The 11020-nt window shown below is 38.8% G+C and overlaps 1 protein-coding gene across 1 annotated transcript; it reads left to right on the top strand.

The window, feature by feature from the left end:
• Positions 1 to 1293: 1293 nt before the first annotated feature.
• On the top strand, positions 1294 to 8725 carry mettl14 (methyltransferase 14, N6-adenosine-methyltransferase subun). Its single transcript, XM_044029307.1, has 11 exons — positions 1294 to 1688; positions 2064 to 2152; positions 2423 to 2510; positions 2789 to 2866; positions 4463 to 4550; positions 4861 to 4951; positions 6030 to 6171; positions 6259 to 6351; positions 7165 to 7281; positions 7885 to 8095; positions 8213 to 8725. Exons 1-11 carry the CDS (start codon positions 1623 to 1625, stop codon positions 8518 to 8520), a joined length of 1371 nt encoding a protein of 456 aa, XP_043885242.1. The 5' UTR covers positions 1294 to 1622; the 3' UTR covers positions 8521 to 8725.
• Positions 8726 to 11020: the final 2295 nt, after the last annotated feature.

Genomic DNA, 11020 nt, shown 5'->3' with positions numbered 1-11020 from the left:
TTAAACTTATGGATCCTCCTTTGATAGCCACATTAATGTAATTTAACAATTTGTAATTTATAATTGTTATAAATGCATTAGCTTTCTATCTCGCTCCACCCATGTAATAGTTACCTTTTCACCAGCCGAAAAGGGCTTTACCGGTTGCTGCTGGCAAAAACATACATACAATGCATTCTTGAAAAAGTAAAACAAAATGACAAAGTAAACAAAGAGCCAGGGGACAAGGTTAATAATTCATCGATCATCTCTCAAATATCTCAAACTGAGAAAATACATTCAGGGTTCAGATTGCTTTGTTGAATATATTGTTTGTTTTTATTCTCAACAATAAAAATGGGTGGCTTATCATGCTGCTTATTTATCTTATTGATAATGTTTTTATCTGGTACATATTGTACTGTTTCATCAAGGGTATTTTATTTCATTTTATTCATGCTTTTCATTTATTATGTATAATAATGTTTGGTACTTTATTTCATATACATATTTGGATTTATGGATGCATGATTTAGCAAGTCACACAATCGCACTACTTGGTCTTTGTATTAGAGTAAGAAAGGAAACCAAACAATACATGTTCATAAGACAGGCAAAATTCAGATGTAATATATTGGGAAATAAATGTGTAAATATATTGCCATAAATTGTGTGAGTGTGGGCAAGACCAAAATATAAGACATATATCTTCTTGAGCCAAATGATAGAAAGAACAGTGCGCACAAATAGGGCTTATTTTTGGAATAAAACTTTATTTGAACAAGTAAGTGTATACAATTGCAGAAACAGGAACAATTGTGTTATGTGTCTGAAACTGAAAAAAAACAACAACAACCAAACATTGTGTGATATAGGCCGAAGGCTCAGGGAATGTTTTTGGCAGAAAAATGTTTGATGAATGAAAATTTGGGTAGTAAGTTGATAAAAATAAAATTGCGAGATTGTTACTGTGTTGAGTGAATCCAAACGTGTTAGTTTACAACCTTATCCGTACAGTGTGAAGCATAGTATAAATGTGCTAGCGTTTGTTCTCTACAAAAGGTGCACTTTACATCAATGTCTCTTTTCAGTCTTTGTAAATAAGAGTTCGTTGAATAGAACCTGTGAAGCATCATGTGAAATTATATCTCTCCAACTTTAAATAGGGCGTACTTACGTGCAGAGTCGACAACATAGTGTTCTCTGATTGGACGAGGAATATGAAAGCGTCATTGGAAAGCGTCCTCCCTGATGACATCATCACGCAGCGTCGAAGAAAAGGCGTTTTTTATGTATGCCGGTACGCACCAGAGTTCCCCAGGGTTGGCGGTGCCAGCAAAAGTGGTCCCTATAGATTGTAGCGCATAAATACATTTAGACACGGCGTACATGAAAAAACACACAGATATACTGTGCTGATTACAACTGGAACTGAAGCAGCTCACTCTACCTACTCTACGGAAATGAATCTATACTGACAGCCCCGGTCGTCAAAACGAGCGCATCCACTGTGTTTTTTTTGTCGGCGGTCCCATTCATGCCTTAGCAGCAGATTGTTAGCTAACACGCTACACATATCAAATCATATCGCTGGGTTTTTATACACAACAGAGTTTGCAAGTATATGTGTATAAGGGGACGAAATGAACAGTCGACTGCAAGAAATCCGCGAACGACAAAAGCTGAGGCGCCAGCTTTTGGCACAACAGGTAAGTAGATGGTGTTGTTAGCAAGAAGCTAACCTAACGGCATAACCAGAAAGCTGCGGGACAAAATAAAGTTAAAATGCATATAAGACGCACACATTACATAAAGTATGACTGGTGGTCCGAATCACAAGTAAGCACATGTAAATCAATCATCGAATTGTTGACGCTGTTTGAAACATTTTATTGTCGAGTAGGATGATCACATAAAGCAAACATGACCGGAATTCGTTGCATTACATGTAAATGGTTTAACACTATAGCGGTAACATGCTCAGCATTCACTACTCTGGGAAATATCCCTGAATGTATTCACATATTTTGCTTTGTATTATAAAGCTGAAAATATGAGTATTTTCTTCTTGTGTCTGTCCACAGTTGGGAGCTGAAAGTGCAGACAGCATTGGAGCTGTCCTAAACAGTAAAGATGAACAAAAAGAGATAGAAGAAACAAGAGAAACATGCAGGTGAGACGTCTGTTAATCCACGACAATAGAAATGTGACAAATTAGTCTCTAATAACGGAAAAGACTGGGAGGTTAAATACGTGAGGGATTAACTAATGTGCACCACATCAGGGAGCAGCAACGAAACGGTGTCAGTTCAAGCATATCAAAGTTTTTCCTCATCATTTAAGGCCCCTCTTGTGCACTTGTTAAGCATTTTAAAATTATTGAATTACTTTTCCACCCGCATTGCTCATATGGCTCCTCTATCTTGTTTACTATGTTTTGCAGAGCTTCATTTGATAGCTCAACACTGTCTTCCAAAAGAAAGGCACAAACAGATGGAGAGGACACAGAGGAAGATCTGGAGGAACCGAAGGTGAGTGTGGTCACATTACACCAGCGCTGCCACTAACAGCCAGAAATGTTATTTTCATCATGCAATGGCACTTGCAATATCCCCCACTTACTTTGAAAACCTAACTTCTGTAACTATCTACATCACAATTCCATTCATGTTTTTTTTTTTTATTAGTCGATTGTATTAATTATGCCGCTTACTTGCAGATAAAGTTTTGTTTGTAGACATAAAATCTCATTGTGGTCTTGTGTGTATGTGTGTGTGTGTGTATATGTGTGTGCACATTTATGTATTAGGATGAAGTGGAGGTGCAGCAGTTGGATGAAAGCAACCCCTATGAGGAGGTGTATAAGGACTCAAGTACATTCCTTAAGGTCTGGAAATTTCCCATCTTTTCCCAGCAATGGCAATGAGTGATTGTGTTGAGATGTGCCCTGCATTATGTAATTTTACCTCTGCTGCCACCCACAGGCTTTATACTACATTGCACTTAAGGTGATGAGTGCAGCATAAGATAAATGTCCCGACACTATTTGTGCTTGGGTTAATGGGTGATATTTTGTTTTATTATGGTGTGGATTTAGAGACCATGAGTGCTTACGTTTAAAATAGTTGGTTGTCATCTATGTAATGTGAGTTACATGGTTTTGATACATCTATTTGTTATGGGGCCGTCATCAGATGACCCTTAGGCATTCCTATTTCAAATAATAACATGGTGAGAACTAAATGACATGGACGTTAGAGGACTGACTGTTGCCTAAAACGAAACGTTCAAAATAAATAAAACCACCGGACGTTCTTTAATCTATCTGTCTCTGTGAGTTGGGCTAATCCAAAATACTAAAAACAAGTGGGGTCTTCTATGGTTAATTAAATTAACCATAGACTGTATGAAATTAACACAGCAAAAAGTCAACTTATCAGAATTTCAGTTGAACCAGAACGTATCGACTCATAAATCGACCAGTCCACTGGGACTTTTCTGCCCTAGTCACTGTCCTCTAACTCTATTTTTCAGCCAGTGACTTGCTCAATTGATAGTGGGGATACTCCACCACAGTATCTTGGGACCTGAGGGATCCTGATATTGGTTCAGACAGAAGCAATGGTCACTGCATTGATGGCTGCATTTTTGGAAAAAAAATCAAATGTACATATACAAAAGATGTACATTTTATACATGTAAAAACATCCATTATAAGGAATAATGGGTATAAAATTAATGTATGTGGTGCACCCCACAATTTGCTCTGCAAAACAGACACACACCTTCCCCTATGTTTTCTAAATCTATAACAAGAATACATACATAATCTGTTTCAATTACTGTACTCTTCCCTTCCCATGTTTTAGCAAAAAACTCACTTTCCCATTTACCAACCCATGAAATAAGTAAGGAGCAATTTGCTTGTCTGTGCTCCTGCAGCTGTTTTCAGTTTTCATTAGCGAGACATTAATGGGTTTTATTGAAGTTTCATAAGCTGTTTTTAAGGTTAGAACCAGTTTTGTAAAAAGTACATGGTATGGGGTGAGGGTGTGATTTCAGTCTAGAGACTGGCTTGGCTTGTAACCAGAGGGTCGCCGGTTCAAGTCCCCACCAGGTCAAAAGGGCTGGGGTACCCCTGAGCAAGGTACCCAACCCATCAACCACCCAAGTGTGGCAGCCCACTGCTCCTAATTCTAGGATGGGTAAAATGCAGAGAAATAATTAATAAAGTATAAGATTTAGATTTAGATTTAGAAGTTACAGTCAAGGGTGTGAATGGACTTTGTAATTAAAGTGAGTACCCAAGTTTGTGATTTAATGTATAAACCAGCCTAAGAAAGTCAGTAGTGTCAGGTTTCTGTTATGTAGATAACTACAAATTCAAAATGTTCATGTCAGACAATGCTGAAATTGTTTTGTTGTCAAATTACACTCTTTCATGCTCCTCCTTGTTTATCTTTATTGTGTTTTTTTTTCTCAGGGTACTCAAAGTTTGAACCCTCATAATGACTATTGTCAGCACTTTGTGGACACAGGACACAGGCCACAAAATTTTATTCGAGATGTGGGTGAGTATACTTGTCTTTGTGTGTTTTTTACCTGTTGGAGTTTTCCCCTGGTCAGTGGTGACATTCAGAGATCATAGCATTCCATGGCCTAATTTATCCGACTAATAAGTTGTTTTATTTTCTTCCAATAAAATGTAGTAATAACAGGTAAAACAAAATTCCAGATTGTAAATGTGTTAAACAGGAAGAGTATTTGAAAACAAAAAAATATACATTGTTCCCGTGAAAAAACTTTCTGAAATGTCTGGAAGAGTCTGCACACTTTTACATTCTTGTGAGCGTTCCTGACCTTTTGTCTTGTCCGATTAAGGTTTGGCTGATCGATTTGAAGAATACCCCAAACTCCGAGAGTTGATCAGACTAAAGGATGAACTCATCTCCACCACCAATACACCTCCCATGTAAGTTTTGTGAACTGAAGATTACATATTTGTACTCTATATTTAGACTTTCCTAGGAACTATGTGTACTTTCACTGCACGACTCAAGAATTGAATGGATATGCTGGGCCATTTTGTTGCCCCAAAAGGGGCCCTGCTTGAGGGGTAGTACTTTCATATAGTTTAGGTATCATTGGAGAGAAGCTTGCAGCACTAGATTTCTGATTGTTTGGAGTAACTGTTACATTTTAATTCTCTTGCCGTTGTTGTGAGAAACTGAACCATTTATGCAGCAATGAAATACCTTGTTGTGCATTAGCATTTTACTTGAGGTGACCAATCTCCACAACAGTTCGTAAAATGTCCTCACATGAACAATCCAACAGGTCTCTCTCTCCCTTGTCTGTCTTTTATCCTCACCTCTGCTGAGAAATATACAGTTTTTTTACCTCCACAAACAGGCAGAACTTGACAAACTCTACCCATATCAATTTCACAGCACCTAAGCAGACACTCACAGGACTCATACTGTGTGTATTTGTGAGCATTAGCCTGTGTTCACAGAGCAATCACTCCATCACCTCCCACACATTTTTCTTTGGTAAACAATAGTGACATTGTTACCGCCACCCGGTACACTTTAGTCTGTAACAGTCAAGCAATATGATAAATAGTCTGTATTTATATAACACTTTCCTAGTCTTAATGACCAAGCAGAGCTGCTTTACAATACAGTTTTGCCATTCACCCATTCACTCACACGTTCATACGGCATCAGTATACAGGAATGAACCCTCAACCTTCCAGTTGAAAGACGACTCTACTCTACAGCCACAATACTGGTTATTACTAAAATTGTGGGTTGTTGGGATTGCTTTAAATAAAGTGCCTCTTTGAAATCATGCCACATAAAAGACAAACAAAAAACTAGGCTTTTGAGTGTATTTTAATATCATACTATTTTCATAATCTTCTCTGATATTTGCAGGGACCATTTAGTTCCTGGTATCATAAGTCCTGGAATATGTGGTGGAAACCTCTGAAGACACTCTCTATTTAAAAAAAACATTTGCTTATGTTATCTGCTTCTTGATTTTAGGTACCTCCAAGCTGATCCTGAACACTTTGACCTGCAAGATTTGAAGTGCAAGTTTGATGTTATTTTGCTCGAACCACCCTTAGAAGAGTACTACAGAGAATCAGGCATCAGCCAGACTGAACGCTGCTGGAATTGGGATGATGTATGCATTCTGTGAATGGTGTATTCATTCTTGTTTGACTCTACTTTTGGCAACATACTCACTCATTCCTCTTTCCTGCTATTGCAGATCATGAGACTTGAAATTGAGGAGATCTCAGCCCTGCGTTCCTTTGTTTTTCTGTGGTGTGGCTCCGGTGAAGGCCTGGACTTGGGCAGAATGGTAACACTATCCCTCACACAGTCAAAAGGACACTTTAAAACCCTGTTCAGACCTCATGTTAATATTTGCCTCACATGGTCACAAGGGGACAGCTCCAAGCCCAGGTGTGAGTGCACTCAAGATGCAGCATTTGACATCCCATCATTCAGATCACTATCAGAGTTGCTGGTTACATTCTTTTAAGCAGTGGAAATGCAAATGCAACCTGGGCTACATTGAAAGATTTACATTTAGCCCCATTACCTATACAGTGGTGATTTGATTGGCTTAGTCCCACAAATAATAGCTAACCAGCCAAACTGATATGTTATGTAATGTGATATGCTATGTAAACTGAGTGGTCTTCCCTTACCACTACAAGGGTTTTCTGGCATTTGCCAGGCCAACATTGTAAATAAGAATTTGTTCTTACTGTTTTGCCTGGTAAAATAAAGGTGAAATAAATAAATAAAATTAATGTGTTGTGTAGATTAGTCAGTTTTCCCCATTATTTGCAGGAAATTACAATTTTAAACTGGTATAATGTATGATTTGCTATTTAATGTGACACTGTAGATTGGCAGGGAAAGCCCTTTTCTGGGTGTGTTGGTGTGTAATTATTACATGAATCATGTTGCAAAATAACTAAGGCCAATGTTGTCTATACAGTGCTGATATATTTTTTCCCCAAGTGTTCTTATAAGTACCACAATGGCCAAATTATGTTGACCATGATTTCAATTAGAAAAGCAATAAAGGGGGGGAAAATACCAGGGGGGTTTTCATAGGCACTGTAATACATGTTGATCCTTATCGTAACTTCACCCATTACAGTGTTTGAGGAAGTGGGGCTTTAGAAGATGTGAGGACATCTGCTGGATCAAGACTAACAAAAACAACCCAGGCAAGACCAAGGCACTGGACCCAAAAGCAGTGTTTCAGAGGACCAAAGTACAGTACACGCATGCACACACACACACACACACACACACACACACACACACACACACACACAAACACTAGAAATTGGGGAAAAAAGACTAAATCTGTATTAAACAATGTAATTACCCTGAGGTTTGCTTTCCTTGAATAGTCGATGTAATGTTAGATGTTAAATTTTACACCACCAACCTACACAAGCAGAATTTAGTTAACCCAGTGTAATGAGCCATAATATCAAAAGTTTAAAAGTGTGGTGCTACATAAACTGTTAAAATGGTTTCCAAATAGAAATGGTCCCCTGAGCTTATAAATGAATTACAGATAACATTTGCTATGATTAATTGTGAATAATTGCGTGGCTTCAACTGTATACTGAAGCTGTAATTGATGTTTAAATATGAAATCAGACTTAGAATTAAAACATTCCCTCTCGAGGGAACTTGTTGTGAGATTTTCCACCTATCATATACATCATTTTTGCATTGATTTGCAGTGTGGCTTCTTCTTTTTCTTTGGACTGTGTGGTAACATTCTTGGTCTAATTTCAGCGATTAATCTGAAATGAACTCGAACTTGTAATGAACAGCGATCAATAAAGCATATTCGTTCCAGGAACACTGTCTAATGGGAATCAAAGGAACAGTACGTAGGAGTACTGATGGTGACTTTATCCATGCCAATGTGGACATTGATTTGATCATCACGGAGGAGCCTGAGATGGGAAACGTAGAGAAGCCTGTAGAAATATTCCACATCATTGAGCATTTCTGTTTGGGCCGCAGGAGGTTGCACCTTTTTGGGCGAGATTCAACCATCAGACCAGGTGAGATGGATACACAAAACGATGGATCTGCTGTATTTGGGTAACAAATGTGTAAAACTGTCTGCTTGTTTCTGCACACCCACGCTTTTGCTGATTTGTTTTGTCGCCTCTTTTTAGGCTGGTTGACAGTGGGTCCTACTTTGACAAACAGTAACTTTAACCCGGAGGCCTATGCCTCACATTTTGGTGTGCCCAATACCCATCTCTCTGGCTGCACAGAAGAAATAGAGAGGCTGAGGCCCAAATCTCCCCCTGCTAAGCTGAAGTCAGACCGCGGTGGTGGTGCACCCAGAGGAGGACGAGGTGGATCAAATGCAGGAAGAGGTGGAGACAGGGGCCGCGAAAGAAACCGACCAAATTTTCGTGGGGACAGGGGAGGGTTCAGGGGAAGGGGAGGGCTACACAGGGGTTTTCCACCTCGCTAGAGCACACACGTCTTGTGAACGGGTCTTATGCTTGGAATTTTCATTTGCATTCATTCCCACTTTTACTGCTGTTAGTATGCTCAGTGTGCGCAGGCTGAGACAGTAGTCCGTGTAGTTCAGTCTTTTGATGGTTTTTTTGGTTAATATTTTTTACGGTTATAGATACATTGGATGACGTTTCTCTGAATAAACACTCTCCACTGTTCGTAATTGTGTATTGATTTATGTCTTGTCCCCGAATACCTATGCCCTGAAAGTGTCAAAATTACAGTGGTCTGATTTTGAGAGCAGCTATGGTTTTAAAGTAAATATCAAATGTTAAGTAAAACTGACACCATTCATTAAGAAATACAAGAATCGTAAAGTCTCTTCCTCAATATACTAGAAGACTGATGTAATTTCAGGATGTTGTAACACAAATTTACACTGTGGTTGATATTCCTTTTCACATCTAGTAACAGGCCTATACAATGTGTTGTCATACGTCTGCTGCTAAAATGTTTGACATTTCCATAACAGCTTTAGCTGTCTGAAAGCCGATTGTGCATGCACCTTCTGAGAATTAAAGAGGGGTACCAATTGAACATTTCACAACATCCGTAATAGCTCTTTAAAGTAGCCTTTTACGTGTGCTCTGGGATTATTGTGCAACAGTTGCCTCTTAAAAATAATTTAATATCTATAAATGGAAGTTATTTCAAAAGAGATTCTTGGCAATGATAATTAGAACACCCACCAGTTTATATTTATTTAATGTTGAATGTAATGAATTTAATAATACATAACTATAACCAAAATATTATACAAGTAAATATATTCAGTATTATATTCTGTAAATATACTATCACCTCGCTGGAAACTGTGCATCAGCCACACACACTGCATGTGCTTAAAGGAAGAGGACGTCGCGGTCCATGTTTTCACTGTAACATAATATTAATATCATTGATTCGGGTGCCGCATGCGGCCAGCGGGCCACCAGTTTGACACCTCTGCTCTAGTCAGTTCTAACTGTATGTCATTTTTTAGTATTGATATATAAGTGCAACTCTAGTTCAAGTCCACCACATCAGCCCTTTCCCACTCCTGACTCATTCAGATGTTTGTAGGTATGAAGTCATTTCTCATTTTAGTTCTTGTTGTACCTATTTTTTGTATTTCACAAAGTGCTTCATAGGTGGTTGCTCATAACAATTCTAAAACTAGTACTACATAATAATGTTTCTCTAACGTAACATTTAGTTATCATTATCTACCATTGGTCAACATTACATTTACATTTTGTGTTCAAACCTCTATTGATTCTAAATCTAATCTTAATCTCTGTTCCTCTACTTTATTCAAGTCCATTTGCAAACAGTTCAACCCCAGCAGCTGTGAGTTTGCAGCCTTGTTCCACTTGTGTGTCACTGTAAAATGTCATTTCATAAGATGGTGAAAGTTGGCCATCAATATTTATTTATACGTCAATAAATATAGATGTCACAAGGATCCAGAGACACTCAACACTTCCTTACCACAAGTCAGGACTTTAGCATGGCTCACAACAAGCAGCTGTGACTCTGTTGTGACTACTTTTGATCACCAAATTTCAACCCCACACAGTCACTTGCAATGTTGTGTCACTTGGATCAAGTTCAACCTTTTAATATTTTGCCACTAGAAACCACTGCAGTCACACTGGGTTATGTATAAGCAGCAATCAGGGAGTGTTTGCATTAATTATATATGGAATATTTATTTGACAAGCCTTTTTATCACTCTCCCCATTCAGCCATCAAGATTCTTGGTTCACTTTCCCTCGTTTATCTAATTTGCGTAGAAAATGGTGCAGATTCAGGTGTAAATATCACATCAGGGTTTGTTTGCATGTCTCCATGTGTGTTATGGGTTTTCTCCAGGTCTTCCAGTTTCCTCCCACTGTGCAATAATATTCAGATTTGGGGATTAGGCAAAATTGGACTCACTAATTTGACCATAGTTGTGAGAGTGGATGTTTGTTTGTCTTTATGTGGCCCTGTGATGGACTGGCGACTTGACCAGCGTGTACTAGGTACGAATACCAGCTGATACTGGGCAAACGGTGGGGACAGGTCGCCAGTCCATAGCAGGGTCAACATATACAGATGAAAAATCATTCACTTCACTCACTCACACCTCGACATGTTTTTCTCCAGAAAACCTTGCAACGGGCAGAACGTTCCTCTCCATGGGTTTGGGAACTTTAGATCAGGAATTTTAGAAATATTCCAAATTGGGCACTTTCCATGTGAATTATGGGAATTTTTACAAGCCTAGGAAAACCCATGCACGCACAGATTGCCCGGACTGGGATGTGAACTAGCAACCTTTTTGCTGTGGGCTAATATTGCTAGCCACTGTGTGGCCCCTGTGATCACCAGTCCGCTGTTTTGTTTATTTCATTACACGCTTCCCCATGTTTTAGTGACACTCTCGCTAACTCACTGTCTCACACATATACTCACATACTGTACGCCTA

This window comes from Solea senegalensis, linkage group LG6, assembly GCF_019176455.1.
Source record: "Solea senegalensis isolate Sse05_10M linkage group LG6, IFAPA_SoseM_1, whole genome shotgun sequence".
Lineage (NCBI taxonomy): Eukaryota > Metazoa > Chordata > Actinopteri > Pleuronectiformes > Soleidae > Solea > Solea senegalensis.
This window is presented reverse-complemented; position numbering and strand designations above follow the sequence as displayed.

Excerpts from the sequence above, each read along its gene's own strand:
- mettl14 (XM_044029307.1), top strand. The coding sequence starts at position 1,623 with ATGAACAGTCGACTGCAAGAAATCCGCGAACGACAAAAGCTGAGGCGC. Across the intron at positions 4,551-4,860 it reads AAATTTTATTCGAGATGTGG|GTTTGGCTGATCGATTTGAA; the intron begins GTGAGTATACTT and ends TGTCCGATTAAG. Across the intron at positions 8,096-8,212 it reads AGATTCAACCATCAGACCAG|GCTGGTTGACAGTGGGTCCT; the intron begins GTGAGATGGATA and ends GCCTCTTTTTAG.